The sequence below is a fragment of the Hirundo rustica genome, chromosome 1 (genome assembly GCF_015227805.2).
Source record: "Hirundo rustica isolate bHirRus1 chromosome 1, bHirRus1.pri.v3, whole genome shotgun sequence".
Classification (NCBI taxonomy): domain Eukaryota; kingdom Metazoa; phylum Chordata; class Aves; order Passeriformes; family Hirundinidae; genus Hirundo; species Hirundo rustica.
In genome coordinates this window covers 65252148-65277683 of record NC_053450.1, presented here as the reverse complement: position 1 = coordinate 65277683, position 25536 = coordinate 65252148, and the positions used below count along the sequence as shown (strand labels likewise).

Genomic DNA, 25536 nt, shown 5'->3' with positions numbered 1-25536 from the left:
GGATAGTTTACACTGTTACACTGTTTCCGGCTATTTTGATGTCTCTGATAACACTGCAAATAAACACATTACGGAGTTTGTCTTTTTCCCACAAGGAACTTTCATTACAAGCCATGAGAAACCAGTGTAGATAGCTGATAACTTATCTAGAGACTAGATCTGCCTTATAGAACACCAAGCACTACACATCCCAACTCAGCTCTCTAAACTGCAATAGCACAGAGGGAGATAAAGAAAAATATGATCTCCACAAAAGTCTCTGGATCACTCAACAGTGCCTAGGTATTCTCAGAATCCAGCCTCACGCAGGCTAGCTGGCAAGTCAAACTCAAGTAAGCCATGTTATCTATCAACAATCCTGCAAAAATTTCCAATGTGAATGTCATAGTAGACAGGCATGCTTTTTCTTGTCAAAACTTCAGGATGCATCAGGGATAATGGCCAGAAATGCTACCTAGGGGAAAACAGGATTCTGATCTGCAAGAGGAAGATCTGTTATAGCAGACTCCTATATCTACATGATAGTACCTATATGATAAAAAACAACAAGTGGACAAAGAGAAGTAGGATTTTCCTTAGGTAACTGAGTTACCTTTTACATTTATCACAGCTACCAGCTTAGGCTTCTGGACAACATTCTCTTTGACAACATTCTGAGTACACTTTGAAGCTATGGTATCTCAGTAATGAATACTTTAAACTATGTGGAAGTACATAAAATTATACAATAGCTTGGTTGGAAGGGACCTTTTAAGGGCATCTATTCCAACTCCCCTGCAATGAGCAGGGACATCCTGAACTATATCCTGTTGGCCAGAGCTCCATCCAACCTGACCTTGAATATTACCCCCTGTGGTATTCCCCCTCAGCACAGCAGGAAACAGAGAGGAGAGCCATCTTCCATAGAGTTTGTACTTGCCACAAGAAGATACTGAGAATCATATGCCAACTTTCAAATAAGAGATTGGCTGGGTTTTTACAGGTTCACCTAACCCTGATACACCAAAACTGTATAAGAGCTGCTGCCAAACCTCTTGTGAAACAGCACAGTTACTTGTGGAAGACATTTGGACATAAAATACATTTTAAATGGCTCTGCGATATTTAAAATGGTATATAGTTTATGTATTTTCAAAATTTCCTAAGTAACAACACTCTGACAGAAAATTCAAATGAAGAAACAAAGAAAATAAGTAAAAAATTGTAAAAAAGATTGCAGTAGAGAACCTATGGATGAAGACATTAGAGCTCTCAGGTTGTAGCTCTCAGGTGTCCAATATCTAAAATATTCAATCAATCTAGACAACCAGTAGCAAATTTTGAATATCAAGTCTAAACAACATTTTAAGCCTTAAAATTTCTTTCTGCTAATGCATCAACAAGAGCAACATACTAAAATATTACTACCAAAAAGCACTGATACAGAACCAGAGATGTCATCTAATACAGTCACAAGCCCCAAGGTAACTGCTATTCAGGGAACAACTCTTAATTATAAAGAATATAAAATAGAGAGTTCACAGCAACCAGAACTAGATATATTTGCAAGAAAAAAAGCTGAATTTACTTCTACACTTTTGTGTATGCCCACTGCAGAACAGCAGTGCTTCCCCTAGCTCTTAACAGACTATAATGAAATAAACACACTAGAGTGCAGACACCTACTACATTTACCCCAGGCTCTGATCTCAAAAAGCCTCTCAAAACAGCCAGGTGCATTTAATTCCAAGAATGTTCTCATCTATACTATGGAACTCAAAGCTCTGAACATAGATCAGAGCAGGCACTTCAAGCAAAACACAGTGGGGTGACTGCACACAATGTATATCTAGAGTTCACTGGCTAAGCAAAGATCTTAAGTTCCTTTCTAAACCTAAAATTATAATACGCATCAGTCAAACAAGACAACAAATAGAAAGCCAGATGCATTTAAAGTTTGCTAAAAATGGTATCTTAGTGTATGAAAACCAATATTCATTCCCTGCTCTGTTCTTACATGTGTTGTGGTTTAATCCCAGCTGGCAACTAAGTACCACACAGGCGCTTGCTTGCTCACTCCTCCTCCCTCGGGGTGAGCAGGAGAACTGGGAAGGAAAGGTGAGCCTTGCCTTGCAGCTTGAGATAAGAATAGCTCAATAATTGCCATAAAATAATCTAACTCCACATTATAACCAAAATAAACCTCACCTTCGTGTACCACATCATGTTCCTTCTGCCTCTCCTCCTTCTAACTCTGATGCAACTCTTCTGCAACCCCCAAGCTAATGTAAAAATAAACCAGTAGTAGCAATTATCGCCCCGCCATTAATGCTCAGACCTTTGGAAGGTCTCTAGGAATTAGATCATAGGAGGTTAAATGACTCACTAAGGCACTGAAAATTAAGTGTTTTACAGCAATTAAAAGTAGTAGGACGAAGTAAAGTCCCATACACAAACTCATGCCAGCTCACAATGGGTATCTATATAATTGGTTACAATTTCTTTTATGACATTTTTGCAGTAACATAAACATTATGAAAATTTCATTTATATTTACATTGTTTTACTTCAATATTAAAAGCTCAGAAATTTCTGTTAATAAAGTGTTAGGAACATTTACTAGTGGTTTACAAACATTGCCTATCATGTACTACAGGCAATAATGGCATTTCAGTATGCAACTGGATTTTGAAGGTACTTACAAAATAACATTTGATAGCTTTATATTACTATGGGCTTAACATTAACAAAAAGTTACAAGGCATATTAGGTATGACATAAGCCATGAGCATATTTGCCATTTTAAATGGCAGTGCCATCAAAACTTCTCTTTTTAGAAAAGAATACTTCTTTCTGAAAATATAACAATTATGTAATGAAAACTCCCAGACAGCCTGCTACAATGCGCTTGATACTATGTAAGCATATCAGGATGCTATTCTTGTAACAGCATCTGCAAAGATAATTATTGGATTTGTTACTGCAAACTATTTGATTGCCATTACACCTCGTCTCAGTCAAGAGCAAATGGTGGTCTGTGTATATTAACTTGGATCTTTTTTTTTAATCAAGCACATGTTTTATATCAACCTGTAAATGACAGAAAGAACAGTGGATGGAAATATTTCTAAGTTACTCAGGTACCGAGAGGAAACAAAATCCTTCCTTAGAACAATGGGTTGTTAATGGGCTAGTCAGAGATCTTCTGATGTGACATGCAGAGAGATCAGGTCCTTATTTTACTACTGACACACTTCACACCCTCGCTAAGTAACTTCTACTTCAGAAGGGGACAGACTGGACATGAAAATAGCCCCAAGGGGGCTCCAAAAGAAATTTCAGATATTGTAAATAAACACTATCATCTGTATTTTACCTGAATATAATTCACATTGGAGGACTAGTCCAAAATTAGCTAATTCCTTAGCCAAGGGCACAGTGAATGTGAAACAGACAACAACAGATGACACTTTATAAAAGTGCAGAGGTCCTCAACACATTATCCTGTGCCATTCAGCCAGTCGCAGTAACTCATGACTAACACCCCCAAAGGCAGGAGATGCAGAAACATCTTCCAGCAATAAATGACATTATGGAAACTCTCCAGCTCACACTGCAGGAACACAGATCCTGGACAGAAATATTTAAACTATCTCAATTAAGACTCCATATATCACTTGAGGCTTAAGGAATAAGTACTTAACAAACAATAGCTAGGTAATGATTTTTGAATTTTTAAACCTAAAAGGCTACACAAGGGCCAATGCACTTAAAGGAAACCGCCCTGAATTTCCAACAACACTGCAAGCTGAACTTACCAGTTTGTTTGGATAACGTAAAACCACAGGCTGTACAGGAACCCCAGGAATAAATGCTCCTAGAAGGCACACATGATACATAATTAATTTATAGTGCATTTTGGTAGAGAAGAAATTTACTACAGCAAGAAAAAACTATACAGGTAATGGACTGACAGGAAGTAGTTGATGGTGAAAAAAAGAGAATCTGAAAGTAGCCTCAAAAGTAATCAAAAAAGCAAGCACTGGAGAATGACACTCTATATCCACCTTTTCAGCAGATAGGTAATTAAAAATGTTTGCTTGTATTATCTAAATTATGCTCTACCACTTACATGTATTGTCATTAACACAAACCAAAGCTTAGTACCAAATTCAGCTCAATCAATGAATTAAAAAAAAGGGAGCATGCACAAGATGGTTAAGTTAAGTTATTCCCAGTGGTCAACAATATTTTTGGTGAAGACCTTAGGCTCTTATGCAAAAGAAGCTTTCTACTTTTATCTGAACAACAGCAATTTATAGGCAATTTATCATCTCTGAAATAACAGAATTAATGTCACTTCTGTTCTGTAGCTATGGGAAAACTTATAAATTGAACTAGAGCTATTATTCAGAAGCATTGCTTCACTTCATGGGAAAATTACAGTTCTGATAAATAATCAGCACAAGTTCCATATAATTTGCTAAGGATTTTCTTGGTTTCTAATATAAAGAGTGGGTAAGCATGATAACTATCTTGTTCAAGACTTCTCCTAACATCTCTTTCTCTCATGAAGAAATTAAGTTTCATTCAAAGTATGTTATTCTTGACAAATTACTAAGGTATCCCTAATATTCCAATTAAAATTTAAACCAAATAATTGAAGTACATTGTACTCCTAGCATAACATTTGCTTTACAAAATAACCATTGAGACATAAAAGGAGTAATTGTTTATGGAATATAAAAATCTTTAAATGAAGGTGGTTTGTATAGAATCCTTAAGAGATCTGGAGTGGTACCTTCTGCTCAGTCTCAAAGAACAGTCCAAGCAACTTTTGAAATAATCTAAAGCTGACAAAACCTGAATGGTAGATGACAACACTACCACTTAAAAACTAAGCCAAGAAAATGTGCAGTGAGAGCAAGGAGCGTAGGCCATGTACGGAGAATGGGGAAAAGCATCCTGATAGAACTAACTTGAATAGAGACCCAAAGGAATCTGATATAAGTGAGGAATTTTCAGGCAAAGGATTTCTGGAAGGCTGGATGGATACAAAAGCTGGTTTCAGTAGGAAAAGTGAGACAGTTGAGAGGCAGACAGCAGCGTGTACTAGACCAGAGCAGAGGAAGATAGAGTGAGAATATAAGGATGAAATACATGGTGCCTGGGATGTCTATGTCACAGAGGGAGGGCAGGAAATCAGGGCTTCACGTGAAGGAATTCAGACTAGCTTTCAAAGCATGGTCAGGATTCAGGTGGAGAGACAAGAAGAGCAAAGAGCTACAGGAGTGGATGTTTCCCTAATCACCATTCATTCATCTAAAAAGGTAAGAGCTGAGAGAAAAGTCTGAGATTCCTTCAGCCAAATGAATCAGTGTAAGGAACCACGATGCTGACTCACTGCATGATATTCTAAGAGTGATATTTAAATTGCAAGCCAAACAAAATACAAGACACACAGTAAAACCAGGAACTAGACAGAAGAATAGGAGGTCAAAAAACACATTCACAACTGTCTTGCTCACTGAAGCTTCTTCACTGACCATCTCCCTGCCTACTTGATAAAGGCAAGTTTACATTAAAGGTTAGCGGTTTACTGCAGTAGCAGTATTTCTCCCAATTGGAAATACAGTTTACAGCTGCAGCAGTGTTCAGTGTTACACCCTCTACTAATCTGATAAAAGGGTGATACTATGAAAAGAGCCTGGAACATGGATACTATGTGAAAAATACACTATAAATCTTAAGGTAGCGAGTACCTAAATGCTGCATGACAGACCCAAAAGAGGAAATGGAGGGGGCAAGAAAAATAAAAAGCATAAAGGCACATTAACAAACTAAAACCCAGGAAGAAACGTTGCTCCTCCAGCTCATACGCATCTCAGAAGCCAAGAAAAAAATCTGAATTAGTGAAACTGTTTTGTTCAATGGTAGAATTACAATCTTACCATAGCATCAGAAAATTTATATTCCAATTTCACCCTACTGCAAGGTTTTTAATTTAACTTCTGCAACAGCAAGCAAATTAAAATGCAAGTGGTATTTCAGAAAATGAAGATACAAGGACATTCTGTAGAGAGCAGAGAAATGAGCATAATACCTACCAGGTTTGAATGTAATTAGACAGGATCGGTTTGTGCAAGTGCCCTCTGGGAATATCATTATCTTGGAGTAAAAAAAAAAGTTGACTGTTAAGAACTATTTCAATTTGAACTTATTTATCAACACAACTTTTCAAAGTTTTTATTAACTGACTACAGCCAAAATGTTCTCAGGAAAAAACAGTTCAATTAGAGCAAAGAATAAAAAAGGTGCTAAAGATGTCAAATAAAGTTCTACCTTAATAGGAAAAATATTATTTATCTGTTATTTCGCCTCTTTCTTGCTCTCCAATAATCATTCTATTTATTGGAACACTGACATTGACCAGAAACACTTGTTAAGTATGAGTATCTCCACCAAAGATTTTGGTGCTGGCAAAAGTATCATAGTCTGTTTTGTTCTAGAACAAAATTCCTGCACTGAGGTTACCTGCTTATAGGCTAAGAAAAGACAGTTATTTTCTCTTCGCTATTACTTGGCATGTGGACAGATGCCCAAATGAAAAGAGACTGAAAATACCCAAACAGAATTCTAAAAAAAAGAGCAAAAAATGCTTAAGTTGAACCAATTCAGCAGAACAGGATAGACTGTTTAAAAAAAAAAAAAAAAAAAAAAAATCAAAGCTCCCCCCAAATCCCTATCATAAGGGAACAAAGCAATACACTAGAATTAAAACTGGTAGTTTTATTGCCCACTCTGTCCTAGCTTGCTTTGAAATCTAATGATGAGTGTCATGATGCAAAATCTACAAATCTTGTCATATTTTTTATAGATGTTTATAACATTTTTGCAGTCCAGTATGCAAAGGCATACCCATTGTTAGTAGCAATAATCCCACATAAAAAGCACAGTACCCTAATCTAAAAAAAAAAAACCCCAAAAAACACCCAAAAAATCCAACAAAAAAATCCCACAAAAAAAACACAGGAATGCTTCAAATTTGCAAAATAATCACATGTTCCTAGGAATCTGAGATCTTAAACAGTCATCTTTTCCTTCCCATTACTCTCTTTAAAGGCACATTATAAATAGCCACATTTTAGGTACAGAAAAAAATCCTGAGCCACTTATTTTATCCATGCTTTTATCACGTGTTTTAATAGACGTGGTTATTGGAACATCCACATTTTTTGGGCTGCCTTGCCCAGCATCACATCAACAATGGCAGTGCCAAAACCTTGTGAAAGGCGAGAACACACAGTACTTCTCCAGGTATTCCGCTGAGCAATTAATTTTTTTTTCCTTAAAGGACTTTCTCACCTGCTGTGGTCAGTCCATTTAGTACCACTTAAGGGCTGTCTACCCATGTACTTACCCAGTTTCCCTCAAAACACAAGGCAGTGAGAGACAGATGAGAAACTTACATTTTATCTTCTAGAAAGAGGTGCTGGGGGAAATTTCACACGCACACACACCTACCCCAAACCATCTAAAGCCACCCACAGTGAAAAAAGTAAACTGCATACCCAAAGCCTGGAAATGCCAAACAGCATCTCTTCCAGAGTAGCAGAATACAGTACCTGTGGCCATTTACCACCAGACTGGGCACGCCTCTTTATCTCTTCAACAGTTTTCCTGCGAGAATCCTGATCTGCCCGAGACACAAATACTGGTCGGATATACTTGATCAGAGCTGAAGAGGAGGGAAAACAAAAACAAGGACCAGCCTTTATTTTCCCTTTGTTTGAAAAAGTTCCCCTCCCTCCCTCACCCATTAGTCCTCTGGACAAAAAAATTTGTATAGAAGAATACAACTACTTTACTATATTACACTGCAAAATCAAATACTCAACTGAATTATTGCTGTCTCATTGAAATGTTATCATAAGTTTCTATGAGGAAAACAGTTACCACAATTTTGGCGTTTTGCACTTTTTCAATTTTTAACAGACCAATACATACAACACAGATAATGTAAAACAAGGTGGTACATATTATGCAGTTTTCTGCAACAATGCAGCTGTAGCTGTCTAGAGGCCATTTCCTCCTTCCACAAAAGTCACAAAATCTGTAGCCCAGCAAAGCAGCAGGAATCTCCCTGCTACATAAGCGCTTGCAAAAGACGTCCTGTCAGTCAAACTGTCTCTGTCTTTAGAGCTTTTGTCTTTATGGCAGCTCAGCTCCACTAAAGGTACACCACCAAAGATGCTACATACACTGATGTTATTTTTTGTGAAGAATCAGTGTCAACAGAAAAGGCATGCTCGTTTTCTCAGTTGTCACTTGTTTGCCTGTTCCTCATACCAGATGATTTAGATCTCAGACGTCCTCTTCCTGGCTCAGTAGGAAACCTCTTGTACATAGCCAGACACAAAATGAACATGAGCAAAAATCAGAAATCAATCCACAAGTTACCCTCCATGCATGTCTGTCACAAGGACACCAAAGAAAACTTTCGTAATAAGAAGCCCATATAGCTCTTTTGCAGTGTCCAAAAGCACTACAAGAGAAGCACATTCAGATGTAGTGCTTCACGCCTTTATTTAATCAGGTTGTCTTCAAAAACCTTTTAATAATTTTTGTATCATCTAATCTTACTGAAGGTTCAAGAGTCATTAAAACATTAGCTATTCTACTTGCCCCAAATACAGTTTTCATTTTTCCACCCACTGTGAGAGTTCACTGACACTGTATAATCTGCTTTTGTCAAGGATAGACTTGCTACATTAACGGATCAGCCAGTGCTTAAAGCGTGGAGAAAAAACAGTGTAAGGAATTACAGCCTCGTACTCAGCAAAACCTGCTGGTTATGGAGTTTCCCACTGGGAGTTTAGCCACCAACTCATCAAAATCCTTCAGTTCTGAAGGTTCTGAGAAACTAACCTGCCAAAGCTTCAAGTTTCCAAACACTCAGTCAGCCTCTGAAATTACTTTTATCCCACAAATTGCCACAACTCAGGAGATGGTGTATCAGAAAAATCGCCTTACTGTTGTATGTCCTCCTACATGCCTGCCCTTAGACAATACCTATAGAACAATGCTTGTCAGGGGAGCAAAGATCATCCTTGGCCAGCTGGGGTTACTGCCAAGGCAAGGTAAAAACAAACTAAAAAGCCTCAAAACAAACCACAAGACTAACACACAAAGAATAGGGGAAAAAACAAAACAAAACAGAAAAACCAAACCAAACCAAAAAAAGCCACAACAAAAAAACCCCACAAAACAAAACAAAACAAAAACAACCAAACAAACAAAAAAAAACCCACAAAAAAACCAAAAAAAACCACCAAAAAACCCCACAGAACAAGCAATAAAAATAACAAGGGAAACCATACTTGGTATCATAATTGTTTTCCTCTTAGAGATCCTACTCCTGAGTTTGCCCCACTGTTGCAAATTACTATTTCATAGCAAAAACATTCTAAAGTAAAGGAAAGTAAAAGATCCAACATCCCCAGCCTTCACTTGGAAGTTTCTTTTACATTAGGCCCAAATGACGGAATTTAGGTTACTTCAGGCCAAAGAATGAATAAGAGAATTCCAGAACTCCCAGGCTCTTTTCTGAGGCCATGCTGCAAGCAGGGTCTTATCTATAATGCATGGAATTAAGCAAGCAGACAGATTTCTCTTCAGACAGTGTGACAGAAAACATGAGACCACACTGATGTCATCTCTATCTGAAAACTGTACTGGCAAGTAGTGCAAATGGGAACTTTACTGTTACAACCTTTCCTAAAGCAAGCTACTCTAATATTACTAAGCTCCAGAAGAACACAAGGTGAATTATCTTACAAATGACCAGCATCACAAACAGCAACATGCAAAGAAAAATTAGTATGGTATGCTGAAAGACAGAGGCAACTGAAATCTTTGCTTTCTATGGATTTTTCCTGCCTGTTGAATTAACCTATTAGGGTGGTTATACAAAACCTTATTCCCTTAGACATTGGACTAAAAAGCTGATAGAATTCTTGTTTTAATATTAAACAGCAACTTAAGATCCTGTGAGACACCAGCTCCCAGGCCCTTAGTGGTTAAGTCCAACAATTTAAGTGAACTTGAAATGCTCAGTCATCAGTAAAAAGCTGAAAATACAAACCAAGGGAAGGCTAACTCTGTAGTCTTTTCTGAGCCACTTCTGAAAACAGAGCACAAGGCTACACACATCTTTACTCTCAGCACATATTTTCATGTTCAGTAAACAGACAAATCTGAAAATTCAAAGGCTGTACCAATTTGATCTGTGCAAGAAAGTCAGGAGCAGGGCCAAAGGTCTGTAAAGAGAAGCTGAGAATCATACCAAATAGGCAGCCAAGATGAGACCGTGGTCAGAAGTCAAGCTGCAACACAGGGAGACAGTACCTAATGTAGTGTGAGATGCAAGGAATAGGCAGGGCTAGGGCAAAGTCAGACCAGAAATGAATGCATAAAATACTCCAGACAGCTGGCATACTGAGCAACTAAAGGAAACAAGTAGAACTCTGCAACACGTTCAGTAAACAGAACATAATCATATCCTTCTCTGCTCAGCAATTTAATTGTCCAAGACTGGCTGTAACCAGACAGTGAAGACCACAGCTCAAGTGTTCAGAGATTCTGAAAAATGTGCTTGCCCAGCTCCTCTCGCTCCATTAAAACCACCCTTGAATTTTCAAATCTAGTGGGCAATGACAGACAATCCATCAATTCACAAAATTGATCTTGTGAGTGTCATTATTCCAGCTTTTTCTCTAGCAGTGTCAGTCCTATTTCATCTAGTCGCTCTCATTCCAATCACAGCTCATACAGCCCTGAGGACAGCTGACATGCTGTATTCCACCTTCTTAGGCAGGTGCCCGCAATTTAAATAGCGCTGCCAGTAAATCATTAAAACCTCTGCCTCTCAGGGCAGCCAGAATGCCACAGATAGTCTAGCCAACCGAAAGTTGTTCAAAACCAGCCTTTTTAAAGAGAGCCTGCAAAAACGCAGTATCACTTTAATTAATAGCAGGGTGGCAGCTCCAACTGATTTCAGAATCGTAACTCCCATGCAATCAATTTCTGCACAAGCAAAACCCATTCCTTTTTTCCTGATAAGCTGAACACACGCAGTCGGTGTCTTTAAACTTCTTAGGACAACAGCAGGGAAAAAATTATTTTCCCTCTGTCATTGCAGGCAAGTTATGTGTGAGGAAACCCTGTTTCAAAATTCAACACACAACAGCAGAAAGTATTGTAGCAGATCATTTATATTGGCAACATTACCGCTGGTTCCACAAGGCACTAGAGAACACAAAAAGCTATGGAACAGCAATGTGGCACTACATACAATTCTAAAATGTATCCATACACACATTTTTGAGTGGGCAGTTACATTTTCACCACTGTAGAATCAGCAACAAACAAAGTGGCAGCTGCAAAAGTAGAGAATGCTGAAGTTTTCACTTGGCCTCTATCCCAAAACAACACAAAACCCCATCACTACATTCCCTGAAACTCTAAGGGAATCCTACAGAGGCACCACAACTGGCTCTGCTTGCCTTTAACATGGAGGTAAGCTGTACAAGTAGCTTGCAGTGGGATATCCATTTACAGTATTTACTGCGCAGCTTTTTTCTAGGATGGAAAAAACACAATTATTTTTCTAATTGCAGTCACTGTGTGGTGCATTCTGTATTTAGGGGTACAAAACCCAGGAAGGATAAAGATTGGAAAATGCTGTCTTGGGCTTAGTTTCCAAGAGTTGCCTTACTCAAATGTACATGCTCACAAGGTTCAGAACTCACAACTTTTCTAATGAAGTAACATCTAATATGAAAACTGCTCTTTTCTGTAGAGAGAAGAAGAAAAGAAATCTGCAAGAGGCTCAAAAGTCTTCTGAAAGTTATAGGGGAAGAAAACCTTTAAGGTTCTAGATTACAATTACCTCCTATGTACATAGATAGAGACCTTAATAATTGAAAAACTCAAGAACACACACACCCCAAATACACAAAGTTGTATCGATGCACAAAACTTAACTGAACCAAAATTAAGATCTTTTGGACTTGGAATTACATTGTTCTTACAGAAGAAGTGTTATTATGGTCATGATACTCTATAGAGATTTGTAAAGCTGGTGGTAGTATCTTACAGTATATACATACATATATATATATATACACATATATAATATATATACTTATTTGACTCAAGTCTGAATAAACCACTGAAGATAAATGTACGTCAGGAACAACTTCTCCAAGTTTGACTCAACGCTTAGCAGATGGACCACCTGACTGAAGGCGTGCCAAGTGGCTAGAGGCAGTATTAATGGGAAAGTTCTCTTCCCTACTTCCAAAGAGAAAGGCAGGTAACAGTGCAGCCTGTAGGACAAGGAAAGGCCAGTAGTCTGTACTGTAAATAAATAATTGGTGTCCTCTTTAGCCTTAACAGAAGGAAATTCTGTGGTATTTGGGTTGGTCTTTCAAAATGTCATCTATTTCCTTTATGGACTTCTTGAGGGACAAAGACTTTTTTTATTTGTTCTCACACCTACAATGCCTGTATGAGGACATGGTTTTATATTTTAACTTTCTGCTGCCAATCTAAAAAGTATTTAAGGCGGGCAGCAGTGTTAGCTTGAAGGTTTCCTATATACTGCAGTCTGTAACTTCAATAAATGATATTAACTAGTAATGGTGGTGTAAGCATTCCAGCATCAGTTTAAATGAGAAGTAATTTTTACAGAATTTTCCTGGACTCCAAGCCAAATGTTAAAGACATACCTATAATACACAGGTGGCAATGCAAGTACTTTAAGTATCTCAGAGAGCTTCTGTCAGACTGAAATCTTGCACGATCATCTGGGTGCCCACAGTCTGAAGGAAACATTGAATTTTGAAAGAGAGGGTTTTAAAGGAGATGAAATGGATAAGCTTGGCAACAACTTCTAGACGCTCTTCAGAAATGGGGAGCTCATGTGCACTCAAGGCAGGCTACAATGCCAACATAGCATAGCATGTTGGCATTCATTCTGGTGACCCCAGTGTTTATACTTTTATACACTGATTTACAGTGTATAAAAGAGAAGAAATCTGTAATGCCTTCACCTTAGAACAGGTTTTTCCATAAGGAGTTTAAGGACTGTTTTAGTGAATCTCAGAAGCGTTTAAATGCAAGGTTCTCACAGAAGAACTACAGGTCTAACACAATTTTCTTCCTTGTGTGCTTTGGAAGGGGTGGGGGGCACTTGAGATGCAGGACTAAAGGATTAGGTTGCACAACAGAGCTGGTGGGTAATTTGGCACCTTTTAAATTTTGAGATTAAAACCTTCCCAGCTACCCAAGCATAAATAATTTCCCCTGAATTACTTATTCTCATCTTTTAGTCATGATGCTTGAGAAAGGCCTACAATGCACTTCCAAAAAAATGAGCTTGAACAAAAATTCATGAGTTTACTAGATGTGGAAAAAACCACCTACAACAGAATTGATGGTTTTATAGCACTGTATGATTCTCCCTTTCTCTGTAGGTCTGCTGTGTTCTGCCAAACACAAATTACTTCCTTCCCCTTTATAAACTTCAGGTAACATATCTTCCTGTACATTTCACAGGTACAAACTCACTCTTCTTTCCAGAGAGTGATGTTAGATTTACTGAGAAGTTGCCTGAGGTTTAAATTAACTTTTCACTTACATTTAGTTTCTAAAAGTTCAGACCACTGAAAAATGTTCAAATCATAAAAGTGGTCCACTGTCCCCATCAGTTCATATTTACTGATAAATCCCTCTTCTTTCTTACTGAAGCATTTCTGCAGCAGGACCAATCATTTCAGCAATGAAAAACTACTTTTATCTAGGGTGCCTCAACAGCCAAAAACAAGACAGTGAAGTGTAATTATCCAGAATTTATGCACAAACCTTCTCCCGACTTGAAGTGGGATTCAGTAGACAAAACAGGAAAGTTTAAGGATCTGTACTGATAAATCGATCTGACTTCTTCAGACCATGTAAGGTATAACAGATTCCTACATGTCATTTTCCCACTGTAACATTTAAGTGGTCCAGCAGAGTTCACATCTCCAGTCTACCAAAACAAAGTCATTGTGTAGAAACATACATCTTCCTTCAGCATCGTGACATATGCCATCTGTTTGGCATTCTCTACTTTCCAGATTCCATTTTTTTAAATGATCATTGAAACATCATTTTTATTTGGGCAAGCACTTCCTCCCCAGAATTTTTTAACGTTATGTGTGTGCCAAATGGATAATTTTCTTCACTACTGACTACTGACTGAAGAGTTCATAACTCTTCTCCCAGAACCAAAGGGCATTTTTAAATCTGGTTTTGTTTTCCTAAAAAGAATGAAGACATCTGTAAGAGTCATAAGATGTAAGTCTGCTTCTGAAATTGCACTTTGCAAACCAGGAGAACTGCCTTCGAGTTAGAAAGCAATAAAACCCTCATACACAAACAGTTGTGGAGTACTTCCAATCCCATAAAGAACAGGCTTTTAATCATCTGGACTTTAAAGTGAATCAGAAGCTTAATATTCCATGACTGGCAAACTAAGTGTACAATAACATAGGCAGCAGTTCCAGAAACCTATTAAAGTACTTGCAGAACCAATCTTAGTAACCATTTAGCAATCAGATAATTTTGTGCCTGCTAAAGCACCTGATCCCTCTGATATACAATGTATAATGTCTCAATAAACACTGTCATTACATCAAAAAGCCTATTCATTTATATCATACTTGAATACATTGGATGAGGACGCACTCTTCAATCAAAGTTCTTGTCCTTGGAAATTATCTTTAAATTTCCACTTCATTTTTTTACATGTCTAAGTCTACTCAGTTAAATGAATGTACTTTACTGAATGCATCCCAGAAGATTCAGAGTAACCACTAACAAAGACCCAAGGATAACAAGGTTAGGATTATAAGTGACTGGCTCCAAAACCTTACTGAAAATGGTATACCAAGCTTGCAAGACTTACAAAACTGAACACATAACACAATTCTGACCTCTCTGGGATAAATTCCAGATGAATGCTTAGAGTGTTGACGATTTACCATGAAATCCAATAAAAACATAAGCACATTATCACATAAGCACAAGAGAAATATCAGTGGCCCAATAACATGAAATGCATTTTTTATGTGTGTGCATGTAGAAAGGTGTAAATAACATTGGGATTAAAATACAAGATCAAAGGAGAGAATAGTCAGCACTAACTGCTTCACAGAGAACTTCTCTCAAAGCAGTAAAAGAGACAAATAAATTACAGTTTTACTGGAAAGTTCTCACTAATTTTTAAGCCAAACCAATCAATACAGTGATTACTACCTCTCTGTTAAGGTCCATTTACTTAAATAACACAAACTGCTGTAATTAATGTTGCTCATATAAAAGTCCACCCCTAAAAACAAAAATGAGTTTTAAATTCTCAATCCCAGTTACAATCTTTGGTATGCCTCACTTCTGTGGCATTTTTGTGCACCCTTCACAAGTGACTACATAACTTTTATGGCTATACAGCAGAAAGCAAATGGAGCTGTGCAAGACAAAACATTCATTTATTTGACGGCACTGTACATTCCAGTAACATTCCATCAAATCACTGTATGTTCTCTTTTTCTGTAACTGGTTTTACTCACATATGAATTAAATGAAGTGAATAATTATTAAAATGTATTGTAGGAAGTCTAGACTTTCAACAGAATCATGTAAAAATCATCTCAAAATTAAATTAGATATTGAGAAAAGAGTTTAAACTACTCTACACATTATTTGTGTTAAATTCAGGGGAACTACAATCTCCATATCCCTAAAGATTCTTGTGGTTCCCACCGAATCTACTACATGGGATAGTTAAGTAGCCATTATAGCATTGCCAAATGCCATTCTGCCATTCCATCACATTGCAGCAGCACAACACAGACTGGACTTCCCCCATTTAATTTGGGTCCTCCAGACAGACCACCTTCAAGTGAAAGGGAGTTCCACACTGACTGCTTTTATTTTGCTGAGCCAGCAATTATTAAACACTCAACTGAGTCACCTGAGAAAGAAGATAAATCAGCCCCTGCTTGTGTCTGGACTGTTCCTAAGGCCCAAGCTGGCCTGGATACACCGATGCTGTACAGGATTGCCAACACACTGTCTCACAACAGTATCTTCTTTCAGTACTGAACAAGGGAGTTCAATTTCTTTTTGTTTTCACACTATGCTTGTTTGCATACACTTGTTTTCAAAAACACATGCCTGCACCCTTTTTATTTTTCTTCAAAGTATCTATTCATTTTTACACAGATTTTTCCCCGCCACAAATTTCTAAACATCATTGGTAAGATATTCAACGAAATTAAGATAGAACTACAGATCTGGCCTCAATTTTATATCATGCAGGCAGACCTTTATATGACAAGATTCCTTACATGGAAATTCCATATCTAATCACTCACCCTTTGTCTCTGGCCATGTCTCAGCTTCTGCTTTTGAACATGACTTAAAAACACATTGTCTAATTAAATTTTAGAAGGCTGTCAGCACCAACAGCCTGATTCCACTTAGGTGCAAAGGAACTCAAAGCTTTTGTTTAGACTTTTACATTTAACAGTTCTACCCATGACCACAGTAAAATCTTCTGTCACTTTTATACTACCCATAAAATTCTACACAGTGACAGACAGGGATATTCTTTGAACTTTGTTGGTTGCTAGACACAACATGGTGGGTTTTTCCAAAATGCTTCCACACAGACTTTGGTTAGAAGTCTAGAAGCCCAAAAATTTACACAATTTTTTGCCTGTCACAACTCCAAACACCACCAAATATTACAGGTGTCTCTCAAACATTTGTAAGAACTTACACAAATAATTCCAAAGACAGTTATTCAAGCACTACTGACTCAGGCATCTGCTTTTCTCATGACTAAACCCGAGTGCACAACCATCTGCTCTTGTACTCATCTCTTGCACTCTGCCTGAAACAAACTTACTGATGTGTGAAGGATTAGCAGCACTCCCTCTCAAGGCAGGGTAGCATTCAGAGCATTCCTGAAACACATTTCTGGGAGGGCACCCCAACTTGCACCAAGTCTTAGTAGACTTTCTTCCTAGCAGGAGTCTTTGCTTCCACAGCCCCATCCTAATTTGCTTTTCCATCTGGCAGGTCTTAAAATGTTTCAAGTTCACTGCAAATTAAACCATGAGTTCTGTAGGATTGCTTTGACTTCACACAGGGATTCAGCTCCAGAGAAAGTGGAAAAAGAACACCACTCCCTCTCCCTCCTGCCCCAATTTTCTTCTACTGATATTCAGAGTAGACCAGTTAAAAACAAAACAAAACAAAACACCTCACAATATATTAGAGCAAAATTTCCTTTCTGTTTCAGTCTCTCATATACACCCAGTCAACTTCCTAAGCAATCTTTATTAGTTGTTCTTGAAAAGCGAGGCATCTATTAACTTACTTCCCCAAACAGGAATATCTTTGCTTTCTGCTTTCATCACAATGGAGGCGAAGGTCATTGTTACTGGAATGGCATCAAAGTAGGAAGAATGGGGAGCCACCGTTAATATTGCTGCTTCTGCTGGCAATGCCCGTCTGCCTTTTACATTTATCCAGTGGAATCCACCAGCAAGCCACATCATTCTCATTATTGCTTTCAGCAGAATATCCACTACCCTGTAAAGAGTTGGAAGAACAGTTATGTTGCCACAGGAGCACCTTAAAATAATGAAATGAAAAATTACATGCCTCACAAATGTTCAGATAGGATATGATGTTTAAAACGGAGCTGAAACAGTGCACATATGTCATTCTTCTCTTTCTCAGCTGACTTAAAAAACACTTTCAAGGTAAGATGCTGTTCAACTTCATTTTATACCTGAACACTAATTCATTCTAATGCCCAAGATTGGAATTTAGTTCATCATTAATTTTAATTCAGACTATGACTGTGAAGTTTCTTCTAACGATGCCTAACAAAGTTTTCTAGTAACACTCAAAAAGCCCTAATAAATTGAGTCCTGAAATATGCTATTAGGATATTGTCAGAATGCACTTACCTTGATTCTTGATTTCAAGCTTACCCAAAAAAACACAGCGGACAAATGTAGGGCAGATTCTCAAATAAAGGAAGGCCTACAGGAAAAAGCTCTGGAAGCATTTTACTTCCTTCCCTTTCCCCATCTTCTCCTAAAGTAATTGGAATTTTTGTTTCCTGTGGATTTTTTTTTTTTTTTTGGGGGGGGGGGGGAGGTGGGGAAGGTTGTTTTTTTTTCCCCTGGAGTTTTGTTTGTCTATCTTTTTAAACTGTCTGACAGTCACGAAAAGAGAAACTTCAAACAAACAGAGTACAAAAGCCAAACACCACAAATTGTATCACTTACAGGGATTGGGAGGCTAGAGAGCAGGGTAACACTGAAAACTGGATTAAATGGGTAAGGGAGAATCTATATAACTGTATGCAAGACTGAAAGAAGCTAATTATTCCATTAGTTATTGTATTGATATCGCTCCAAAAGAAATGTAAAGTGACATGCCTCTGTGGTTCTCAACCTCCTTCCTTCCTGTGAAGCAAAACAAAATCAGCTTCCTTCATGCTAGTGACAGCTCCTAATTTTAAAGTGGTCTACAGAAGAGGTGATACACCCTCCTTTCCTGCTCCCAAAATAGCAGTTTTCATGGATGGGAGGACACTGTCTTACATTCTACCTTAATCAGCATTGCAATATCAAAGCAACCACACGCTTTTAGTAAGCATCGAAGTATGGGGTAAGCCCTCAGGGAATCAACACAAGTCTTGTCAGTTCATCACAGGGTAGAAGACAGTGGGGTGAAGCAGTTTAAAACAATAATTGAGAATATGAAATCTGGGCACATTCCATACAGTCAATCTTCATAACCAGAAGCTGACGTTACAGGAATAAATGCAACTGAAGATGCCACAACAAAGTTTCACACTGCATCCTCAATAAAGATAAGAAGCCAGAGATTACAAGAGTAATTCTTGGATCACCTGGCAAATCAAAGAGTTGAGGCATTTCTAGTTTCCCACCTAAGGAAAGTGTTGAATAATTTTTTAATATTTTTCTTTTGAAGAGAAAAGTAGATCTCTGAGACAGGTAAAAGGTGTTTCCCGTCTCCTCGATTTCACACTGCTGAACTATATAATTATTCTCTCAGTATTTCACCACATCAGTGACTCACTTTCGCCACCAGGAGAGGGGCTTTTCAAGCTCTTGCTCATCAGATCCCATTGAAGCTATGAACGCAAAAGGCCAGGCCAGCAACATCATAAAAGCAGCAAAAAAGAGTCGGATAGGAAACAGAGTCAAGGTCATGAAGGCAATCTGCAAAATAATAAAAAAGAAGCATTATTCCAACACAATTTCAGACTGAAAAGGTCAGTGATTCCTAGAAACTACTACCATTTCTTAACTTTACACTATCTAACAGTAGAAACAACAGAATACCATTCAATTCCAGATATGCCAGATAAAGTTAAAAAAGGCACACTTTTCAATATCACAATAGCTGGGCAAGGATGAGTAACGAGCCATAAGGTGCTGTCTCATGTTGTGCTTAATCTGATGCATCTCCAGGCTGCTGTGGAAAGATTAATTCATATTATTCTCTTCCCTGATGCAGATCTAGTCATCATGCAGCTCCGTTTCCACTTCCTCTCACTTCCCAAAACAGCTCAACAACCAACTCAATCTGTAGGTGCACAAATCTGTAAAACTAGGATTGGTGCAGGGAACACACAGCAGGAAAAAAACCCCAGATATCACTTTCAAGCCCTCAGATACCAGCCCACTGCAGCTGGATTTTACAGGGATGGTTCAGACTGGCACCATCACCTCGTAACAGCCACGATCCCACTCTCCAGAACAGGATTCCAGTCCCTACAGAGATGCTGCTTTAGTTTGCAGAACTGACAGAAAAAGGAATTTTTTTTTCTTAGATAGGCTAGTTTCGCAGATGAACCAGTAAAACTCCAACTCCACACAGTACAATGGTCAGATGAGCATCAAAGTTGAACCAACTCCCACAACTCTGCATCCACAGACAAGACCACCACATATGGCAGCAAATAGAAGAGCATTCTGGAGATGAGAGCAGCTGCCTTCTAAATCTGTAAAATGAGAAGGACCAGCCACTAAGAAATAAGTGAAACAAAATGCAGGCGAGGACACAGACCCTTGGGATTCACACCTCCTCCTTCCCTCCACTCCTCCAAGGCAAAGATGAGTGGTGGGTGACTGGGAGTGAGATATTCCGTCCCTTGACTCTGCACCAATCCTTTGTACTGAAGATCGCTTTAGTGCCATGTCACAGAATGAAAGCAGAAGTTGCATCCCTAATGCCATAAAAGATAGCATAAATGTGCAGAAAAGGTCTCTTGGTCTTCCAGAGACAGTAGGGATGATAATGGCCAGCAAGAAGCAAATGCACCGAATGTGCAAGTTCTGGCTGCGACACCAGCCTCTTTTTAGCAGGCAATAGTTCAGTAACTGTTCACACAAGAAATTTAGCAAGAGAGAAAAGCATGTCTACCTCCCGAAGAAGGTTAGGAATCAAAGGTGCTAACATTTGAAAAGTAGCTCAGTCCATATCTGTGTTCAGACATCCTCCCAGGTAAGAAAGCTCCTATCCTGTAAAACCTACATACAGCAACCGTGTCAGTGTGAGACAGAAAAAAGGAGAAGATCCTGTCCCCACCGGCCACTGTCAGAGACCAGAATACAGGAGACATACACTGGCTCCGACCTTATGTGGACACTATTCTGATGATCACATTCCTACATACTTGGGATGTTCACAGAGACATGTCCTCCATTAAAATTAAGAATTCTGTTTGGCAATAAGAAATATGTAAACGCCTGCATTTTGAGATACATTTAAAAACCCCTAAAGGTCCACCCAGAGTTGTACTTTGAGGGGTTCAGCTCATGACCAAAGAAATCTCAAGGGGGGGGTTGACTGCAGCTTATTTAACATTTGCTGGTCTACAGCACCCAACCTAAAGTTTTCAGAAGCTGCAGTGCCTACTGTGAAAGACCGATGGACAGCTTGCAATGGAAGGGAAACTAATCTCCATTCTTCCATCAGAAGGGCTTAAATCTGATGTAAGGCAAGTCACTTAAACTAAATAGGTATCATATGTTCTCCTTGTTTAGAGAGACTGCATTCAGATTTAAGTACGACCTCACAATGAAGGTACAAAAGGTGAACACGAGTTTCAAGTTCTCCAAAATATCCGGTCCTATGTATCTAAGCACTGAGCAAGAGAACCACAGAGTACCCTTGTTTCTACTTCTCTAGGTCTGTTTCCTATCTTGAAAGCCACTATCATAGCTCTCATGCACAGGGAAGCTAAAAAAACCCCAAAACTTGGGAATTACAAACGTTGTAAGAAACCTCACTAAGAACAGCTCCTTCCCAACAAAATTTTCATTACTTGTTACAAAGTACAGTTACAATACTCAGAAAGGAAATGCTACTTGACATGGCAGAGGTTTTGATTTTTCTTTTATACATATCAGATAGAAATCACATCTTACCCCACACTATTATCATCCCTATAGCTCAACTCACCAAAGACGGCAGTGAAGGAGCTAGGAATTCACCCCTCAACAATTCTCTCACTACCCACTTTCCCACTCTGCAAGTTCCCCAACAGGCATATTCATGGAGATAAACACAGGAGAAGAAATTTTCCTGTGCAGCTAAGCCAATCTAACAGATCACTGCTGTGAAAGAGTGGTCCTGTTCACTCTCTCCTCAATCCTCCCCTTGAGTCAGCTCCAGCACTTTTGTGAGCTAGTAATGAGCCAATACAGCTCATTAGCAAGAAAAAACACAGCCATCCCAGAAAAAGAAAAAAAAAAAAAAATCAGAACACAAAACCACAATGATATGCTAGTTTAATGAGCCAAATCAGCTCACCAAGGCACCAAATGAACATCAGCACCAGCGAAATAAAAGGGCCAGAAACACTGGAAAAAAGGAAAATGGCATTGTATTGAAGTAGCAGGGAAAAAAGCTACAGATGCTTAGTGACAGCTCCAGTAATGCTTCTGCCTATTCTGCCGTGGTAACAAGAATCAAGAGCTTGGACTTACATGACTGGTGCCCAGAAGATGTTAGTATGAACAAAAACCATGGTTAATAAAATCATGTCTGTCTTTCTCTCAGAAAGACTCTTTTTACTACAGTACTGAAATAAAACAGGTAGCTTCAAGAATGATTCCTACTGTCACCCTCAGATCAGAGTAAAATAGCCATTATTTCTACTGATGAGACTCAGCTCTGAAACAGTCCTACTGCTTTTATGTTCTTGTAATCTCCCGGTATTTATAAAGTCAATGAAAGATGACGTGAACAGTTCCTCGACAGTCAAAAGAATTTCTTTTTATTGTTGTTTTTTCTCGTCGTGGTTCTTTTACCCTCTCACTTTCTACCTTTCTTTCACTCCCACAGTCTCAGGCTGGAACATGCTAAAAAGCATCTACTTTGAGCTGCATTAATGAACAAAAAAGCTAATCTAACCTCTTGCAGAGTGCAGGACGAGGTTGTAGCGAAGATAATGGGGCTATCTGGCAGGCCATCGGCAACAGACACCAGACCATCGGACAAAGGAGTCTTTGTCTCCCAGTCCCCTGGGCTCCCTACTTCTTGTACCTACATTCCTAACCTTCCTCGATAGCCTGTGCAATCCCAGAAAACCCCGTTAGATTCACAGGACAGACAGAAAAAAGCCTGTGACACAGTACGTGCCTACAGCTGAACAGGAAGTGAGTTCAGCTGCAATGCTTCACACCGAGCTCCCCTCGGCTGTCCGGAGAACGCACTTCTGTAATTCACCTGGGGGGCATTTCTTCTCACGTGGAGCACTTCCACAGCTCTGCTCAACAGCTTCTGTCTCAAGAACAACTTTTAACCGGTGAAGAGGCTGCAAAAGCATGACTAAGGCAAAGAAAAAATCTACCACAGTTCTGTATGCCGGCTTACGGGCTTTTTCCTGCATAAAACTGCAGCAGTTGGACTGAAGGGAGGTTGGGTTAAAGAACTTTGTGCTGCCGTTTATCAGCGAACGACTGCTCGCTCAAAAAGCAAGTTCGAGACACACTCTTTGGTGAGGAGCTGCTCCTTTGGCCTGTGCACTGTGACAAACTACAGCGGTTTAAACACGTCTCCTCATCTTCACTGAAAATAAATCCTCGAAATCCATCGGCAAAGGTCACATCTCATACAAGTGAACAGGGCAGCCCACGCAGAAAGCAGGTGTGTTCTACAACCAGCCACTCCCCTGACGTAGCACCTCCAGGTCTGTCAGGACTAACATCAGATCAGCAATGCTAGTAGCTCCTGTGAGACTCAATACTGCAAAAACTGTGAAATAGAGCCTGCTTTCCTCTCCCAGCAGTATTTTTAAAATTTCTTATAAATAACCAAGTAGAAAGCAACGTTAGTTGCTATAACTGGAGACAATCCTAGTCCATATGAACACGTGCTATCTTTGCCTCTCTCTGCTCCCTGACAGACTTCTACCTCATTAATTTCATATTAACCACGACTTCAGGAACAAAGTACGGTACATGGAAATGAAATCTTTACAACTATGCAATTTATTGAGGAAGCTCTAGATACACACTAAATGAAGCAAATGACACAAACCTTTCCTCCCTTTTCCAGCTCAAGCAACAAATTGTGAGCAACCACTGAATACATACCGGGCAACTTAAAAAGTGAAAACCTTTTGTACTGGAGTGTACTATAAATTCCTGGGCTGCCCAATACGTAACATGAGGCACATTATGATGTTTTTAAAGTCAGGACGTCCATTTCTTGTGTAAAGCATCTGGCCAGTGCAACAACGAACTGCACTCAAATGCAAATCAAAGCTGGATCTAAAGTGCCTTGACCCAAGAGGTTCAATATTAGCGAATCATAATTCCCAATGCTAAACAGGTACTGAAGACTCCCAAAACAATAGCTTTATAAAGCTGAAGTATTGCAGTGACGGAAGTGGCAGAAAAGGCCAGCCCCTCATTAGGTGAGCCTCTGTCACTATGTCTTCCTCCAGCAAGTGACCCAGATCTTACTGAAAGCCTAAGACAAGGGCCGTGCCCTCTGAATACCCAGCCACTTACTGCTCACCGTGCGAGGCAAGGCAGAGGCACGGAAGGGCAAAAAAAAACAAAAAAAACCCAACAACCCTAAAACTAAACAATAAAATAAAAAGCCATGCAACTGCAAATTTACATTTTAATACCGCTTCCTGCAGTCTCACCGCTACCTTGCACAATACCTAAATTACGCCGCGGGGACTATTTATCCAGGGGCAAAACTTGGGCTGCACCGGGATGTCTCGGCCCGTGTTAACATCTACCTTAACTTGACGCTGAAAAACAGCGGCTCTGCAGGGCTGCTTCCCCGCCCCCCACTTAAAAAAAAAAAAAAGCCACAAAAAAACAACTAAAATTTAAAAAAAAAAAAAAATAAAAAACCCCTAAAACCAGAAAAAAAACGAAAAAATCTTCCAAACCTCAAAATGCCAACAAAGCCCATTTAAAAAAAAAAAAAAACACACACACACACAAAAAAAAAAACACCCCAAACACCCCCAAACAAACAAAAAACCCCAACCAACAGCCTTTTTTTTTTTTTTTTTTTTTTTCCCCTTTGAAGAAAGCATCGGAGCACAAGTTGAGGCGCACGCCCTGCCCTCCAGCACCACGGCCGCCCGCAGCCCCCGGCCCGGGCACGGCGGCCGCCGCGCACACGCCCAGCACCGCTGCCCGGCTCTGCCCGGCTCCGCCTGGCTCACAAAGCACCGGCGGCGCGGAGCCCCCGCCCGCCGCAGGACGCGGCCCGGCAGCCGGTGCGCCGCGACGGACGCGCGGGAGGAGGCGGCGGCGGCGGCTCCGAGGGGCGGCCCGGCGGCCGCACGCCCCTACCTTGGCTTTCTCCAGAGGGCTGAAGCGCAGCTGGTGCACGAAGGGGCTCCGCGGCGGCGGCCCGCGCTCCCGGCTGCCGCCCGCGCAGCATCCCCGGCCGCGGCCGCTCAACTTCATGGCGGGGCAGGACAACGGGCGGACGCGGCGCGGGAGAGGGCGCGGGCCGTGCGCGGCGGCCGCCGGTCGCGGGTAGCGGCGGCGCCGGGCGGGAGCGCGGAGTGCGGGCGGCACCGGCGGCCGGAGCGCTCCCCGCTGAACGCCGGCCCCCGCCCTCCCGGCCGCCCGCGCATGCGCCCTGCGCGCCGGCTACAGCGGCTCGGCCGCGCGCCGGTTTCCGCGTCGGGTGGGAATGGGAAGCGCCTGGGAATGGGAAGCGGCGGCGCGGTGGGCGCGCACCCTCCCGCCCTCCTTCCCTCCGCCCACCTCCCCACCCTCGGAGCGTCCCCCTCGGGCATGCCGGGAGCGCGGGCCCGCCCGGCGGCACGGGGGGCGCCGCCCGCCCGCGCCCGGGGGCCGCGCCGCCGCCGCATCCCCCGCGGGAGGAGGGGGAACGTGGCGGGGGAGGCCGCCG

General features: G+C 40.4%; 1 protein-coding gene across 2 annotated transcripts in view; it reads right to left on the bottom strand.

The window, feature by feature from the left end:
* Positions 1–25213, bottom strand: part of LPCAT1 (lysophosphatidylcholine acyltransferase 1) — a 65746-nt gene extending 40533 nt beyond the window's left edge. For both annotated transcript variants that reach the window (XM_040064855.1, XM_040064859.1), the window contains exons 1-6: positions 24966–25213; positions 19210–19352; positions 17468–17682; positions 7605–7717; positions 6087–6147; positions 3798–3856 (exon numbers count right to left, since the gene is read on the bottom strand). In XM_040064855.1, the coding sequence (XP_039920789.1) occupies positions 3798–3856; positions 6087–6147; positions 7605–7717; positions 17468–17682; positions 19210–19352; positions 24966–25082 (708 nt within the window). In that variant the 5' untranslated portion in view covers positions 25083–25213. The remainder of the gene's footprint in view (positions 1–3797; positions 3857–6086; positions 6148–7604; positions 7718–17467; positions 17683–19209; positions 19353–24965) is intronic.
* Between the last annotated feature and the right edge of the window lie 323 nt (positions 25214–25536).